General features: G+C 36.1%; 1 protein-coding gene across 1 annotated transcript; it reads left to right on the forward strand.

Moving 5' to 3' along the window:
* The first annotated feature begins 367 nt into the window (after window positions 1–367).
* Window positions 368–10,194, forward strand: LOC103430595 (respiratory burst oxidase homolog protein A-like). The gene is made up of 14 exons (XM_029104719.2): window positions 368–1,399; window positions 1,598–1,757; window positions 1,989–2,037; window positions 2,917–3,030; window positions 4,538–4,960; window positions 6,756–7,142; window positions 7,246–7,341; window positions 7,473–7,588; window positions 7,717–7,884; window positions 7,961–8,120; window positions 8,266–8,463; window positions 8,563–8,691; window positions 9,072–9,150; window positions 9,240–10,194. Exons 1-14 carry the CDS (start codon window positions 703–705, stop codon window positions 9,347–9,349), a joined length of 2,886 nt encoding a protein of 961 aa, XP_028960552.1. The 5' UTR covers window positions 368–702; the 3' UTR covers window positions 9,350–10,194.
* Window positions 10,195–19,123: the final 8,929 nt, after the last annotated feature.

Genomic DNA, 19,123 nt, shown 5'->3' on the forward strand with positions numbered 1-19,123 from the left:
TGATAAGGACAAAATAAAGGGTAAAGTGAATAGTACCATGATTGACTTTTTAGTGTTAAAATATAATTTTTCGTTAAAATGAACAGTATCAATAACTTTTCATTAAAGTTCCCATTATTTATATGTTAAAAATAAAACTACCTAGACCCCCACCTAGGCCCTGCCTAGGCTCCGTCTAAACGTCTAGCTGCTAGACGCTTGTCCGCCGCCTGACTAGTGCCTAGCACATTTTGAAACCTTGCGTGTAACACATTCAAACGAACCGTAACCACATCCGAATAGAAGTTCGTAACAAAACAAATATCAATTTACATAAAATAAATAAACAAACGTACATATATAACACATAAATATGTACATGTATAATATACTTGTGGTGGTGTTATTGTATGGCCCCCGGAGATAATTGAGTACTTTTAACTTTCTTCCTTCTCTGCTACAAAGCTTTGTCTGCTTCTCTCTTTTCTCTGTCTAATGCTGCGCTCCGCGTACATGTCTTTTCCCTGAGATTCCGAACAAACCGCGTTCCACGACCAATTCACCCTCTTTTCACAAAAAAATAGAAGAAAACAAAACTCACTCAACACTCTCCTCACCTCTGCATTTTTACAACTCTTATAAACACCACAACCTCCCCCCACTCATTTTTAAATTATATACAACTGTTTCTGTTTGTTAATTATCATTCTGTTTTATTCATCAATGAGGGCTGTTCCGAGGCACGAGCGCCGATGGGCCTCGGACTCCGTCCCCATGAGATCGACGGTCAGCACCGGATCATCATCTCCGGCAATGACCGATGACTCCAACTCTGGGGATCAGGAGTTCGTCGAGGTAACTCTCGACTTACAAGATGACAACACGATTGTCCTCCGCAGCGTCGAGCCTGCCACCGTCATTCACATCGACGAACTCGCCACTGCTGGAAATGAAACTCCGACGTCGGCGTTGGCTTCGGCTTCTCAGTCGCCATCCACGATACGGCGAAGCTCGTCCAACAATCGGATACGGCAGTTTTCTCAGGAGCTCAAAGCCGAGGCCGTAGCGAAAGCGAAGCAATTTTCTCAAGAGCTCAAAGCCGAGCTGAGGAGGTTTTCGTGGAACCAAAGCCACGGCTCGAGAGTTCTCTCTGCTTCGACTTCTCAAAATGCATCGGTCGGTGGTGGCGGAGGCGGTGCGTTTGACTCGGCGCTGGCCGCTCGCGCTCTCAGGCGGCAGCGAGCGCAGCTTGATCGCACTCGCTCCGGCGCTCAGAAAGCGCTTCGGGGGTTAAGGTTCATCAGTAACTGCAAGAGTTCGAAGACCAATGGCGTCGATGCTTGGAACGAAGTGGAGGCCAATTTCAACAAGCTCGCCAAGGACGGTCACCTCCATCGCGCCCATTTCGGTCAATGCATCGGTACTACTGTTACTAAAACTACAATTTATCTTCACATTATGTATGCAAGAAAGATTTTTGTAAAATGATATTTCGGGTTTCAAATGATAAACGATAAAAAATGCTCGCGCAGTTTGCTGCAGTCAATAGTATTATGTTTATTTTCATACACTATTGATTTTTGTGTGTTTGTTGTTTTGTTTGATTTTGTTTTTGAAGGAATGAGAGATTCCAAGGAATTTGCGTTGGAGTTGTTCGATGCGTTGGGTCGTAGACGACGAATGAAGGTTGAGAAAATCAGCAAGGACGAGCTCTATGAGTTTTGGTCCCAAATTTCCGATCAAAGTTTCGATTCCAGACTCCAGATCTTCTTCGACATGTACGCAGTAATTCATAAATTATCTAATTACCTTTTGACAAAAAAAAAGAAAAAAAAATTTATCTAATCACAATCATTGCTCATTAATTGTTTGCTCAACCTTAATTGTATATTCATGTAAAGCAAACACTAGGACAAATAATGCCAAATCGTCATGTCGTATTGCACTTTTTCTGAAGTACTTAAACTTAAATGGAAATATTTTAATTCATAATTTATATATTCCAACAGGGTGGACAAGAACGATGATGGTCGAATTACAGAAGAAGAAGTTAAAGAGGTATTTTAATTATATTGATCAAAGGATTTTATTTTTATTTTATTATATTTTTTCTAATCAACTTTGAACATGCTTACGCAACCACGTTAAATTAATAATATAAATGCTGTTCATGAACTTGCCTAACTCTGCGCCGACCAAACTCAATCGTCCATGAAATTTGATCTCCCTAATCTAATCGTACAAGTAATGCATGAGCTTCTTGTGGGGTTTCATATTTTCATGGTCAACATGGTGTCATTTGTTTTATTATAATTCATGGTAGGCAGGATTGGGTGACCATAAATCAATGAAAAATTCCAAAACTAACTACCACACTTAAATTATAAAATAAAAATAAAAAACTTAATAATGGAGTTAATTGAAACGTCTCTTTTTTCTTGGTTCGTAAGCATCTTTATTCATTTGTAGTTGACATATGACACCTCAAATTCTCAGATTTTACCAAATTTTTGGGAATGGTCTAACGGAGTTTTAACGTAACACTCCCTGTACTGTTCATTTTTAACAGAAAATCACATTTTTACATTTCTTTGGTACTATTCACTACACCTTTATTTGTCATTTTTCATTAAAACTAATTTTTTTTTAGACTTTTCATTAATTTTCCTATGGTCCTCTAATTGTTTTCAGTGGGGTTGGTGAGGGCTTTGTAGTCAATATATGGTAGTAAGTATTTCGGTCGTTGTTTGGAAATTTCCTTTTTTGTTTGGATAGTTTTAGCTAATGTGAACTATAAATTTCCTTTTTTGTTCGGATAGTTTTAGCTAATGTGAACTATAAACTCAGTGTTTGCTGGAAAAAATTATAATTAAATTCTTATTTAATTTCTTGTAAAAAAGAATTATTATTTTATTTATTTTATTTCGAATGGTTTAGATCATCATGTTGAGTGCTTCTGCAAACAAGCTATCAAGATTGAAGGAACAAGCAGAGGAATATGCAGCTCTGATCATGGAAGAGTTGGATCCTGAAAGACTTGGCTACATCGAGGTAGGTCCCAATTGCCACAACTTTTAGTTACACAACCCTTTTATATATTTCTATGTATGTATTTATATATATATACACAACCCTTTTATATATGTATATATGTATTTATATATACACAACCCTTTTATATATTTCTCACTGGCCATAAGATAAGCATATTGATGATTAAATATCCAAATCTTGGAGTCCGTCATTGTTTGTAGTAGACTTTTACTTTTAATGAAAAATGATTTATTAATGATAAAGAAAACTAGAACTGCTAGGAAATTTTGTTTAAATAGTCTTGGGCAATCCAACTACACATTCTTGAGGCATGGACTTTTATAATTTAATTTGCAAATTAGTTTTCCAAGTAATTAGTTGGGTTTACATGTCAAATAAGGCATTGACACAGTTAAAAGTAAGATGCATGCTTAAATTTCACCAACCAGAATTCCAGTTAATTATTAGATTTCCTTGTTTTATTGACAAACTTATTGACAAACATTTGGGACGGTTGAACCATTTTTTTCGTTACTGTTGACTTCATTATCAGATTTCCTTTTTTTCTCATTCCTTACTTATCTTGCCTGAATTTAATTATGTACCTGCTACTAAGTGTTTTGAGACATGATCTTTTTTTCTATGAAAAAAAATTGCATCAATAAGGTCGAAGAATAGTGGATGAATTATTCCAAAGGAAAAGCTAGTGAAATTTTTTCTTAAGCTGGTAGTTATATAGGTCATCATCCTTGCATCTTTTCCATTCTCAAAAGCCTTTCATGACTGTTTCAAACAATTTTCTTCTATCTATATATAAAAATAGTGTTTTATTTTTATTTACATCTTAAGTGCAGAGAAATATTAATTAAACTAAACTTAGTGGAGATGTTCGAACGATTGGAAGAGATGTGACTAACTATTACACATCATATCTTGTAAGGGTACTATCGTAATTTAATCATACACACGGAAAATCATCTTCACCTACTACGCTTTGGCGAGTGCTATTCTGACGTACACATATAGTTGGGTGAGGATACTGTACGGATTATCTTTGTGAGGATCCATATGATCCTTTAATCGTATCCGTTTATTGTGAATTGTGCGATCAGTTTTCGTTAGGTATTATTTGTATTTTATTTTAAATAAAATTTTTAAAATAATTTATGACCGTATAATATACGATGAATTGACAAAATTAAAGAATTCTCAGGATTCTCACCTCATCCTCCCACGTGGACCTTCTACTTCTACGCTTAATTCTCACCCAAACACGTAGGCACGCGTGCAGAGTTATGAGTTGACATCATGCAGATTTCTTGAAATCTTTCCTGCATTGCATGGTAGTCATCTTCATTCTCTGACGAGTTTGTCCAAAGTGGGTGTTACTGGTGTAGTTGAATATGATTTTACTCTTGAACTGCGTTTTGGATTCAAACTTTTTTTTTTGTCTTAAAAAAAAAAATGTGAAGATTTTGTTGTTAATAATGCGGATGATGAGGACGGCGATAAAATGTTGATGCAGTTATGGCAATTGGAGACGCTTCTACTACAAAAAGACACGTACTTAAACTACAGCCAAGCACTCAGTTACACGAGCCAAGCATTGAGCCAGAACCTCCAAGGGCTGAGAAGTAGGAGTCCAATACGCAGAATGAGCACCAAATTACTCTATTACTTGCAGGAAAACTGGAAGAGAATCTGGGTTTTGACATTGTGGGTTAGCATTATGATTACGCTCTTCACATGGAAATTCATCCAGTACAAGAGGAAAAGTGCTTTTCAGATAATGGGTTATTGCCTTCTCACGGCCAAAGGTGCTGGCGAGACCTTGAAATTCAACATGGCTCTTGTGCTGTTGCCTGTTTGTAGAAACACCATCACTTGGCTCAGGTCCACCAGGCTTGGCTTCTTTGTGCCTTTTGACGACAACATCAACTTCCACAAGGTACCACGTGCATAACACACTCATTATACGAAAATATTAGCTAACTTGGTCCCACTTATCTTCGGACACATTTAGAAAATATTAGCAAATTTTTTTAGTATAATTATACGGAAATTTAGAATTTTGGGGCCAATAACACATTTGTTAACCATTTCTTTAGTATAGTTATACGAAAGTTTGGAATTTTGTAAGCTAGTGATGACATGATCTCACATGGTCAGCCGCCGGTCTATGTATATCTTCGCCCTGCATCTAGGGCAAACTTTATAATATTTAGTGCCAACGCAAGGGTATACTTTAGCCCTTGGAAAGCACTAGTTTCATCTAGAGACTATAGGCAGCAGAAGTTGACAAAATAAATAGCATTATATACCTTTCTTTTGTTAGGGCAAAGGAAAGGAGAAAACCATTTAGTGGGTGGGAACCAGAAACGCATTGACTTAATTTGGGAAAAGTAACCAGGCAACCCACATGTTTAGGATATATAAGGTTCAACTTTTTTCTTTTCTTTTTTTTGAAAAATAAGGTTAAAGTATTACTGCTGTATTTATACTTGATTCGTAGATATCTTTCTTTAATAAAAATAAAGGGAATAGGTATCAAATCACATGTCACCGAAAAAGAAATATAAAGAGGCATCACCGTCCTATGAGCACTGGTAGATCCTAATTGCTGTTGAGGTGCCAAAACTAATAGGCCAAATTGGATTGTTCATCCCCGTGGTCATAGGACACTTGCATGATGACCCTCGTGGTGAAAAAAACTAGGAATTAAACTTCTGTGGTCTAGAATGTTAGCAAATTTAGACCAAAAATAAGATTTCTGTTAAAGGATTGTTAAAAGTTGGGGTAAAACTGTATTTTCAGTTCCAATTGACATTGAATTGGGGCTTTTTTTTATTTAAAAAATTAAGCATTATTTTTTTTGTTAATTGTTATAAAAAAATTATTTATTTTAAATGTCAATTGGAGCTGAAAATACAGTTTTACCCATACTTTTAACAGTCATTTAACAGAAATCTTACTTTTGGACCAAATTTGCTAACATTCTTAACCACATGGGTTTAATTCCTAATTTTTTCACCACGGGGGTCATCATGCAAGTTTCCTATGACCACGGGGATGAATAATCCAATTTGGCCAAACTAATATAGTAGAAATATTAATTTAAATTTGTTTGTAGGTTAACATAGTTCTATGTGAATGAGGATCTTCTCCGGATCCTTTTTGTGAGGATCCTCAGGATCCTCAAATTGTGTCCGTTTATCGTATATCGTGCAGTCATAATCATTTGAAATATTTTTATTTTAAATTAAATATGAATAGTATTCGATGAAAACTGACCACACGATATACGATAAATAGATACGATTTAAGGATATTCAGAATCCTCACAAAGAGGCTGCGGAAAGGATCCTCCTGGGTTCTATTTTTAGGGTTTAGGTGAGGGGAACTCACTTGACTACATCTGGTTGACGTAATTATAGATGATTTCCTCTGTGCACTTTGTTTTCTCTACAATATAATCGTAAATGCAATGTGCCTCATTGTGACTTAGAAACTTTTTTTTATGTACAAAGGCTTGGCAAAGATTCTTGAAGTAGCATCACATGACACATCCAAGTGAGATTGTTCAATGCTAGAGTGCCAAATTACTTGATTTGTAGAGGTCCCGAATTTATTAATTAATCTTGTTAACTGAATCCCCGGTTGATTAAACTCAATTCTCACCTTCTGAAACGGATAATACTATGTGCCATCCGCTAAAATGTGTTTTCCTTTGAGAACCTTTGCAGACAATTGCTGCAGCCATCGTAGTTGGTGTCATTCTCCATGCTGGGAACCATCTTGCTTGTGATTTTCCGAGGCTTATAAAGGTTCCCGAATCAGACTACGAGAAATATTTGCATCATGACTTTGGAAAGCATAAACCCACCTACCTAGATTTGGTTAAAGGGGCAGAGGGGGTGACTGGAATTATAATGGTGATATGCATGATTATTGCTTTCACACTCGCTACACGGTGGTTCAGGCGGAGCCTCATTAAGCTTCCCAAGCCCTTCAATAGGCTCACCGGCTTCAATGCTTTCTGGTATTCACATCACTTATTTGTTATTGTCTACATCTTGCTCATTATCCATGGCGTTTTCCTCTATCTCGTGCACATATGGTACCTAAAGACGGTAATTATTTGATATCCTTGTATTGATTAGAAATATATCTTTAATTTGGGTTGTTAACATTGTTTAAGTTTCTCAATAAAGAGTGTTATATTCATGCCTTCAGACTTGGATGTATCTTTGTGTTCCTGTTTTACTATATGCTGGAGAAAGGATCTTGAGAATCTTTCGGTCCGGCTCATATATTGTCCGTCTTCTGAAGGTGAACATGTACACTAGCGCATTAATACAACTTCTATTGTTAGGAAACTATAATATATATATATATAAGGCTGCTTGCTAGTAAGTTGCAATTATGAGTTATTTGATTAGATATTAATTCTGAACCTGCAGGTTGCTATTTATCCTGGAAACGTTCTCACATTGCAAATGTCTAAGCCACAACAGTTTAAGTACAAGAGTGGTCAGTACATGTTTGTACAGTGCCCAGCAGTTTCTCCGTTTGAGTGGTAAGTCACCATGGTGATACCAATTTCCGAAAAACACTCAATTTTAGTCCCCTGCCTCTAATTATTGTATGGATGTTGTTTCTGATTTGCTCATCCCGAGTGCTAATTTGTTAAAATATTTATGTCAGGCATCCATTTTCGATTACATCTGCTCCAGGTGATGACTATCTTAGCGTTCACATTCGTCAGCTTGGTGACTGGACACAAGAGCTTAAGAGAGTCTTCTCAGAAGCTTGCGAGCCTCCCTTAGCTGGGAAGAGTGGCCTTCTAAGGGCTGATGAGACAACCAAGACAAGGTGTATATCATGAAATTATTAGTATTTTGGTCTCAATTTTAGTAAGATATTTAAACACAAGTTTTCTGGACACCAGTTTGCCCAAGCTTTTAATAGATGGGCCTTACGGTGCCCCAGCACAAGACTACCGGAAATATGATGTCCTTCTGCTTGTTGGTCTTGGAATCGGTGCAACGCCATTCATCAGTATTTTGAAAGATTTGCTCAACAATATTGTCAAGATGGAAGAGCAGGCAGTAAGTATATGTATAACTTGTGCAGCCATTCTGCTTATTGTGACTGCTACTTCACTATCCCAATGTTATCATCTAAATATGTGTTTCTTGGTCACCAAGTCCTTTGCATCAATGAGGACTCACAAATCTACTTTCTTCTTTTCAGGATTCCGTTTCAGATTTCAGTCGAACATCAGACCTAAGTTCTGGAAGTATAGGTTCTCCCAATCACAACAAGGTTTATCCGAAACGAAAAAAGCCTCTGAAGACCACCAATGCCTACTTTTATTGGGTAACGAGGGAGCAAGGGTCATTTGATTGGTTCAAGGGAGTGATGAATGAAGTTGCAGAGCTTGATCAAAGGGTAATTAGACATGTTCCCGTGGAATTGATTGCGTATATAGATAGATGACCATAATTAAGTTACTTATAACTTTGTCATGACTTTTTTATTTACTTTTAGGGTGTCATTGAGATGCACAACTACTTGACTAGTGTGTACGAGGAAGGCGATGCTCGATCAACACTTATCACCATGGTTCAAGCTCTCAACCATGCTAAGAATGGGGTGGATATTGTGTCTGGCACAAGGGTAAGATATTTGATCTCTTTCATTCTATAGCATCTCATGAATGTTAACCTTTCAAGCATTGGTTTTTACACCACAGAATTTTTGTGGCACTGAATCTGCAACCAATGCCTTAATTTGTCATTTTCTTTTTCTTCCAATACATAAACTTGGGAATTTTTTCTTTATATATGATTCACTCGGGATGTTGAGCCACCAAAACTGAGTGGACAAATGGTCCATTGTGCTTCTCTCTTCCTTCATAAATAAGATACCAGTTATATCCGTGGTACTTTATCACTACTCCTTTTTGGGTATAGCGTCGAGGTGGCGAGCACTTCCTTCGGTCGGACTCGTTGATCGTGAAAATAACTTTACTTACTACTCTTCATTCTTATACTTAGGTGCGGACCCATTTTGCAAGGCCTAATTGGAAGAAAGTTTTCTCAAAAACTTCCTCCAAACACTGTAATGCAAGGATAGGTAAGTCAATATTCTTAAACCTATAAGCAGAATTCGCTTGCTTTCTCCAAATACTGTTACTAATTAACCGTGTTGAAATATTTGAGCAGGGGTATTCTATTGTGGAGCACCAGTTTTGGCCAAAGAACTCAGCCAGCTTTGCTATGAGTTCAATCAAAAAGGTTCAACCAAGTTCGAATTCCACAAGGAACACTTTTAGAACACTCTTGGGAAATACTTATATATATACCATGACCTTTAGCTTCTCCTTTCAAATCCATATCCCTTCCTAACACCTTCGTTCACTTTCAGAGTAAGAAATTTTGCAATAATCTTAGATCAATAAAAATAAGAAACTGAATTTTGTACAGTCTTGGTAGAAAAAAGAAAAGAAAGACAATTGAAGTGCATATATATACATATTTATACAAAATAATCTCAATTTAGTATTTAGCCATATAAATTAAAGAAAAGAAGCATAACCAGAAGAAATATTCTGGTTAGTGAGGGAACTATGAAAAATTTGGATGCTGCTTTGTGCCTGCATTGTACACACGGCAAGATATTGGTGGTGAGACGTAGAAGTTGACCTAAAACGTCATTGTTGGGGAGCTAGTAGAGCTTGAGTGCGATACAGCTTCATGGAAAAGTTGACCAAATTGCTAATGATTTGATGACTTGGATGAGGGGTTAATGGAAGAAGACATTCATAGGTGGGTAGAAGAAGACAGTTTGGAAAAAGGAGAAATTACTAGAAGAAGGTTCTTTTTGTGGACTATGGAGGTGGTGGGTGTGAGATGCCTTTGTCTGTTGGGGTGATTGATCTCCTCCTTTTGTGAAGTGGGCACAGGAATGTCCTTCTAGAATGTGGTTGATGTAGTTGCCATGCAGGCTGAAGGACCACATGCAGATGCAGTGCTGTTACTTTTTAAGTTACTTTGCAGTAATAGAATTTTTCCAGTAAATTGGGATCATACTTCATGTTTTATTTTTTTCATTGAAACATAAGTGGAATTGTCTTTGGAAGATTTTGGAATCCAGCGTGAAGTACTGAATTAGTGGCCATTATTCTTTATTGGGTGGTGCTATCCAGACACCCCATTTTATATTTCACACACCTCTCAATTTTCAGGACACAGGATTAATGAATTAAAGATCAACACGGGTGTGTGGGAGGTAAAAATAACTGTGTAAATAGTATCACCTTTTCCTATTAATCTCATTTATTTTGGTCATTATAATTAACTTTTATATGCCACTTAGTACTATGGTTTAGTGGTATTCCTCTTCACTTGTAAGTGAGAGGTCTTAGGTTCGATTCTCGCTAAAGGCCAGTTGAACCACATTATTGCTAGCTTATTATGAGGCTAAGCCCACTCTCTCCCACTAGTATAGATAAATATCGTATAGATAAATATCGTATAGATAAATATCGGTTGTTAAAAAAATAAAAAAAAATAAAAAATAAAAACTTTTATATGATTATTTGCTAAACTGTTGAAGTCTTTATTCTTTTTTTGGATGCTATAGTATTAACTTTAGGACAACACAATAAATTTATAATGTAAAAGGTGGAATCTCATTTTAAGACACTATGATCCATATAATATTCTGTTTAGGCCCAAAATTACACAATCGGCTCGAACAATCGAGGCCGTTAAATGAGTAGAGTTCTAGACCTTCGTGGAGTTGTTAAGCTGGTTGTTTATTTGATCAAGAAGACAGAATTACACTTCCAGCGGGTTTGGGATGTTTGGTACGACTCACGCGGCAAACAATTTGTGATAATGGCGGATAAGGATTTGCAATTGATTTGCAAATGGTGCATGGATAAGACGGCATGGAAAATGGAGCCTTGTTAATGGTCTCCACGTGGGAGATTATTTGAAATGGTGCCGTGCAATAATGAAATGTCAGAGGAAGGGGTTTTGCTTTGGTTGTGTGTAGATGGAGGAAAGCATGTGGAAAAGCCACATCACCAAAGCAAAGCAAGAAGTGTAAGAGGAAGGTGTTTTGCAATTGATTGTTTCTGATGCGGATCAACTTCAGGAATTAGAGTTGCAATTAAACTCTTCAACATTATTTGACCGTGCAAGCCAAATACTTCAACCCTATAAATACAAGACATCGTGCAACATTTGGGGGACCTCCAATTCAACACACAATTGCCTTGCACAAACTCTCTCAACAACTGAGATTTTTTATTTTCTCTTTTCGCTGACACATCTTCCGTTGGCATCAACAACACTGTGAAAGCAACCGGTGATATCTTAAGTCGGCATAGATAGCTCTGTCACCGTAGAATCAGCCGATCTCGCAGCATCTTCCGTCGGCATCAATAGCACTGCGACGAGGACGGTTGATTACCTATCCAAGTCTCGGTCGAGAAGGATTTCTGAATCCTTATTGGTCGAGGTCATCTCATCAGCCTTCTTGGCGAAGTGAGGTGTTACGAGTTACTACATTCGGCACATTGGAAGCCGAATTGGATATTGAACTTCGCTAAGTTAGCAGCCTTGTCTTCAGGCTCTAGAACCCGAAGGCTGAGATGTGTTCCTACCTCGGCCACAACCGCAAGATCAAGAAGTCAGCAGCGCACCCAATGCAATATCAACAAATTTTACTCCTCCGCCGACGAGTTGGCACGGTCCCGCATTCACTGAATGACGTAGTTAGCTTATAGATTACTCGGCATGCGCGCCATGTAGGCTTGGTAGTTTTTAGTGTCAATATTTTGGCATGCCCAGTGGGACCCAGTGCTAAAACTACGAAGTTCACATGATCTATCTCGATCAGGCTTCATGGGATGAGTGTCATCGCCTATTAAAGAAGCAAAAACAACTTCTCGAGAGATTGGGAAGAATTTCTGAAAGGCAAGAGGCTGGGGGGCAAATTTCCACTCTGGGCACAACCAATATTCGACCTAAAAAAATTGTCAAGGCGGCCGAAGAAATACTTAGGCCACTTGTTGTTTCGGTCAAGTCTGAATGTGTGGTAGGCCTAGAAGAAAAAGTTCAAGTTTCTGAGTCACAAATCAACTTAGAAAATGATTCGTTAGAAAAGTGTTCAAATGACGAACAAGGCCGAGACATTGGCCTCGCCCAAGAAACCACGCCAATTGATATGATTATTGGTGATAAGGCCGATATAGAGAAATTCCATTCAGCCAAGTTATTTGAGTTAGAAGTCGAGATTAACAACGTAATTATGCCTGAGGGAAAAATCAAAATGTTGTTATTGCAAGATCTCGGCTTGGAATAAAGCATTGTTGGCCTCCTCCTGACTATGGTTCGGCCACTTTTATTTATAAAAAATAAAAAACAATTATTTTCTTAATTATCTGGCTAATTAAGCCGATGCATAAGAAAATAAGGAGGGCAACACAGTGCAGCAATTCAAATATATATATATATATATATATTAGTTGGTCGAGGAAGCAATCCAAGCTTATATATATTAGTTGGCCGAGAAGAAAAAAAGAAACAAAGAAAAAAAAAATTTCGGCTTTGGCCTCGACCTCGGCCCCATTACAAAACAAAGCCTTGGCCGAAACATATATACATATACATATATATATATATATAAGTAGCTTTTGCCCGAATTGACCGAAAAAAAGAAAAAAAAAAGGGTCATTCGGCTTGCCGTGTGTGTGTGTGTGTGTGTGTGTGTGTGTGTGTGTGTATATAAAGTTAGCTGACATAAGGACGCCATTGCCGTGAAGAAGGGTATTATTATTTACTCGACCGAGGAACAAAGTCTCACTCTACCAAGCTCGGCCAACTTGGCCGAGGAACAAAGTCTCGTTCTACCAAGCTCGGCCAACTCGTCAAGTTATATATATACCAGTCGGACGTGAGGTTATATATCTATATATATATATATATATATATATATATATATATATTACCTTGCTTCAGGATGCACTCAACGTAAAGAATGGTTCTTCTCGGTTTAGTTTTTCTCGGCCCCATTTGCAAGTTTTGAGTCTTTCAGGTTTTTCTGGCAAAGTTGCCGAGCCTTGTATAAAATTGTGGCAGTTGATGAAGACCACAACGTTGGTAGATCAGACATGTTATTGCCGAGAAACAAAGTTTCTTTTTCGGCAATACGACGAAATTTTGTTGGCTACGAACAATTAATTTCCTTAACCATTCGGTTTACAAGCTGAAGTTCAAGGAAACTGGGGGGCAGTGTTTAGGCCCAAAATTACACAATCGCCCCGAACAATCGAGGCCATTAAATGAGTAGAGTTCTAGACCTTCGTGGAGTTGTTAAGCTGGTTGTTTATTCGATCAAGGAGACAGAATTATACTTCCAACGGGTTTGGGATGTTTGGTACGACTCACGCGGCAAACAATTTGTGATAATGGCGGATAAGGATTTGCAATTGATTTGCAAATGGTGCATGGATAAGACGGCATGGAAAATGGAGCCTTGTTAATGGTCTCCACGTGGGAGATTATTTGAAATGGTGCCGTGCAATAATGAAATGTCAGAGGAAAGGGTTTTGCTTTGGTTGCGTGTAGATGGAGGAAAGCATGTGGTAAAGCCACATCACCAAAGCAAAGCAAAAAGTGTAAGAGGAAGGTGTTTTGCAATTGATTGTTTCTGATGTGGATCAACTTCAGGAATTAGAGTTGCAATTAAACTCTTCAACATTATCTGACCGTGCAAGCCAAGTACTTCAACCCTATAAATACAAGACATCGTGCAACATTTAGGGGGACCTCCAATTCAACACACAACTGCCCTGCGCAAACTCTCTCAACAACTGAGATTTTTTATTTTTTCTTTTCGCTGACACATCTTCCGTTGGCATCAACAGCACTGTGAAAGCAACCGGTGATATCTTAAGTCGGTATAGATAGCTCTATCACCGCAGAATCAGCCGATCTCGCAGCATCTTCGTTTGGCATCAACAGCACTACGGCGAGGATGGTTGATTACCTATCCAAGTCTTGGTCGAGAAGGATTTCTGAATCTTTATTGGTCGAGGTCATCTCATCAGCCTTCTCGGCGAAGTGAGGTGTTAGGAGTTACTACATTCGGCACATTGGAAGCCGAATTGGATATTGAACTTTGCTAAGTTTGCAGCCTTGTCTTCAGGCTCTTGAACCTGAAGGCCGAGACGTGTTCCTTTCTCGGCCACAATCGCAAGATCAAGAAGTCAGCAGCGCACCCAACGCAACATCAACAAATTTTACTCCTCGGCTGAGCTCGGCCGACGAGTTGGCATGCCCCGCATTCACCGAAGGACGTAGTTAGCTTATAGATTACTCGGCCTGCGCGCCATGTAGGCTTGGTAGTTTTTAGTGTCAACATATTCACATATTAATTTTTGAGTGGCAGGTTTAATTCAGAATTAAGGATTCCAAATCTAAACTTATATAATTATCAAGATATGGGAATCATTTCAATATAAATATACACCTTAATATGTAGATATGAGTTTAATAGCAAAATTTTGCAATGACATGAGATACAATAAAACTGGCGTATGATAAACACACTCTTTTGAGCCTCTCACACACCCATGTTTAATTCTGACTGATGCTTTCATTTGATTTATTCAATCCGATAACAAAAAACAAAGAAGAGTGTATAAAAACTTAAAAAAGTGTGTGAAAATCATCTCGCTACAACTTACCCTACACCAACCCCAACAAACAGGAAAGCAAAAAACAAAAAACAGTCTTTGATGGGCTTCGGGTTTACAGGCTTTGTTCTAGCTCAACCTCGGTTTTAAATGGGCTTTTGGACTTTCTACTCCGAGATTGAATTCGGGGAGGGGAGGCTTGATACAGCTATGGTAGCTGATAGCTGAAAGTCGCATGATTCTGGATATTGATAATTGTTTTTGAAAAATTTAATAATAATATTATTTTATATTAAATTTATTAATTGAATCAAAATTAGAAGTGAAGCCTTTGGGTAAAAAGATGTGTCTATTCAAATGAAGAGTTGCAACTTTTGACTCTTCATGAATAGTCACATGTTTTTTAAAGAGTTATCTCAAATCCTATAAATAAGGAAGCCCCCTATAAATATAGAATAACCTTTCATTGTTTTACATAATTATACATATAGTACACTAAATATTAGAGAATCTCATTGAGTCCATATGAGAGAGTACTCAACACAATCGTGGTTTATGGAGGCTTGTGATTTGGAGTGCTACTATTACAAGGACGTGGTCGTTGTATCTTGGGAGACAAGTGCCGATCAACCATGAATATCGTAGTGGGGTGTAAACTTGTCTTAAGGACAAAGTGTCTGACACTTGCCTCGACCGAATTTTCAGGTTTTTCTAATCCATTATATCATGTTCATTTAACATTGATTACTCATGTGCATGCATTAATTTTGATATATAATTGCATGAATTATTTCTTAATTTTCTATGTGATTTAATATAGCAATTAGACCCTAATTTTTCCAACAATCTTAAGACAAGTTTACGATTTGGTTGCTATGTTTGTTTAAGATCGATATTCTATCATGTATGTTTAAGATCGATATTCTAGTTTTGGCAGTACATAGGTTAACTAGACCTGGCAATTCCTGACACGACCCGATAACCCGACACGACACGACACGAAATTAACAAGTGTTCGGGTCGACACGATAACGAAACGGGTCGTTATCGGGTAACCCGATAAGCACCTGTTAAGATAACGGGTTTGTTCGGGTATACACGTGGGTAACACGATACACGATAAGCAGAATATTAATTTAATAATTTATAACCCTAAAAAAATACTATAATAATTATATATATATATATTAATTTAACAATTTTATAGCCCTAAAAACTATAATAATTATATATATATATATATATATTAAATTAACTATAATAATTATACCCAAAATATTAACTATAATAATTATATATATATATATATATATTAAATTTTATACCCCTAAAAACTATAATAATTATACATACAAAATAAATAGATTTAAATCTACTTAATAAATAAATACATATATACACACACACACATCATTGAACTTCATGGGATACGAATTATACGAAACTAATTTCAACAATCCAACCGTCAAACATGTTTGTATATACTTCGAGATCGCATACATCAAAAATTGCAAAAAACAAACATTCAGAGATCAAGTAACGGGACAAAACTTTTCGACGGTTATAAACGAAAAATCACGATTTAACGGTCATTTTAACTCCGATTTTGATGATTTTTTACAACCACACTCCTTGACCCTATATGAATACAATGATTGAATTCGATCTTCAATTTAAAATATTTACACTAGTGGATACCACAAAATCTTATGTTATACTTAATAAAAGTATGAATAAACTCTTAAGTATTAGTGAATCTATTGTTTTGATGGGATACTCATTCTACAAAACTAGTTTCAATGATCCAACCGTCAAACATGTTTGTATATACTTCGAGATCGCATACACCAAAAATTGCAAAAAACAAACATTCAGAGATCAAGTAACGGGACAAAACTTTTCGACGGTTATAAACGAAAAATCACGATTTAACGGTTATTTTAACTCCGATTTTGATGATTTTTGACAACTACACTCCTTTACCCTATATGAATACAAGTAATGAATTCGATCTTCAATTTAAAATATTTACACTAGTGGATACCACAAAATCTTATGTTATACTTAATAAAAGTATAAATAAACTATTAAGTATTAGTGACTCTATTGTTTTGATGGGATACTCATTCTATGAAACTAGTTTCAAAGATCCAACCGTCAAACATATTTGTATATACTTCGAGATCGTATATGTCAAAAATTACAAAAAACAAACATTCAAAGATCAATTAACGGGACAAAAATTTTCGACGGTTATAAAAAGAAAAATCACGATTTAACGGTCATTTTAACTCTGATTTTGATGATTTTTTGCAGCTACACTCCTTGACCTTATATGAATACAATGATTGAATTCGATCTTCAATTTAAAATATTTACACTAGTGGATACCACAAAATCTTATATTATACTTAATAAAAGTATGAATAAACTATTAAGTATTAGTGAATCTATTGTTTTGATGGGATACTCATTCTACGAAACTAGTTTCAATGATCCAACTGTCAAACATGTTTATATATACTTCGAGATCGCATACGCCAAAAATTGCAAAAAGAAAACATTCAGAGATCAAGTAACGGGACAAAACATTTCAACGGTTATAAACGAAAAATCACGATTTAACGGTCATTTTAACTCCGATTTTGATGATTTTTTACAAATACACTCCTTGACCCTATATGAATACAATGATTGAATTCGATCTTCAATTTAAAATATTTACACTAGTGGATACCACAAAATCTTATGTTATACTTAATAAAAGTATGAATAAACTCTTAAGTATTAGTGAATCTATTGTTTTGATGGGATACTCATTCTACGAAACTAGTTTCAATGATCCAACCGTCAAACATGTTTGTATATATTTCGAGATCGCATACGCCAAAAATTGCAAAAAACAAACATTCAGAGACCAAGTAACGGGACAAAACTTTTCAACGGTTATAAAAAGAAAAATCACGATTTAACGGTCATTTTAACTCTAATTTTGATGATTTTTTGCAGCTACACTCCTTGACCTTATATGAATACAATGATTGAATTCGATCTTCAATTTAAAATATTTACACTAGTGGATACCACAAAATCTTATATTATACTTAATAAAAGTATGAATAAACTATTAAGTATTAGTGAATATATTGTTTTGATGAGATACTCTTTCTGTGAAACTAGTTTCAAAGATCCAACCGTCAAACATGTTTGTATATACTTCGAGATCGCATACGTCAAAAATTACAAAAAACAAACATTCAGAGATCAAGTAACGGGACAAAAGTTTTCGACGGTTATAAACAAAAAATCACGATTTAACGGTCATTTTAACTCCGATTTTGATGATTTTTTACAACCACACTCCTTGATCATATATGAATACAACGATTGAATTCGATCTTCAATTTAAAAGTATGAATAAACTATTAAGTATTAGTGAATATATTGTTTTGATGGGATACTCATTCTGCAAAACTAGTTTCAAAGATCCAACCGTCAAACATGTTTGTATATACTTCGAGATCGCATACGTCAAAAATTACAAAAAACAAACATTCACAGATCAAGTAACGGGACAAAAGTTTTCGACGGTTATAAACGAAAATCACGATTTAACGGTCATTTTAACTCCGATTTTGATGATTTTTTACAACCACACTCCTTGATCATATATGAATACAACGATTGAATTTGATCTTCAATTTAAAATATTTACACTAGTGGATACCACAAAATCTTATATTATACTTAATAAAAGTATGAATAAACAATTAAGTATTAGTGAATCTATTGTTTTGATGAGATACTCATTCTACGAAACTAGTTTCAATGATCCAACCGTCAAACATGTTTATATATACTTCGAGATTGCATACGCCAAAAAGTGAAAAAAACAAACATTCAGAGATCAAGTAACGGGACAAAAGTTTTCGACGGTTATAAACGAAAAATCACGATTTAACGGTCATTTTAACTCCGATTTTGATGATTTTTTACAACTACACTCCTTGACCCTATATGAATACAATGATTGAATTCGATCTTCAATTTAAAATATTTACACCAGTGGATACCACAAAATCTTATGTTATACTTAATAAAAGTATGAATAAACTCTTAAGTATTAGTGAATCTATTGTTTTGATGGGATACTCATTCTACGAAACTAGTTTCAATGATCCAACCGTCAAACATGTTTGTATATATTTCGAGATCGCATACGCCAAAAATTGCAAAAAACAAACATTTAGAGAGCAAGTAACGGGACAAAACTTTTCGACAGTTATAAACGAAAAATCACGATTTAACGGTTAATTTAACTCCGATTTTGATGATTTTTTACAACTACACTCCTTGACCTTATATGAATACAATGATTGAATTCGATCTTCAATTTAA

Source organism: Malus domestica, chromosome 06 (genome assembly GCF_042453785.1).
Source record: "Malus domestica chromosome 06, GDT2T_hap1".
In the NCBI taxonomy this organism is placed as follows: Eukaryota; Viridiplantae; Streptophyta; class Magnoliopsida; order Rosales; family Rosaceae; genus Malus; species Malus domestica.

What these genes read in the sequence shown, in the direction of transcription:
- LOC103430595 (XM_029104719.2), top strand. Translation starts at nt 703, where the DNA reads ATGAGGGCTGTTCCGAGGCACGAGCGCCGATGGGCCTCGGACTCCGTC. An exon ending in TTGCAGAGCTTGATCAAAGG is followed by an intron (nt 8,464 to 8,562) that starts GTAATTAGACAT and finishes ATTTACTTTTAG; the next exon opens with GGTGTCATTGAGATGCACAA. An exon ending in ATATTGTGTCTGGCACAAGG is followed by an intron (nt 8,692 to 9,071) that starts GTAAGATATTTG and finishes TCTTATACTTAG; the next exon opens with GTGCGGACCCATTTTGCAAG.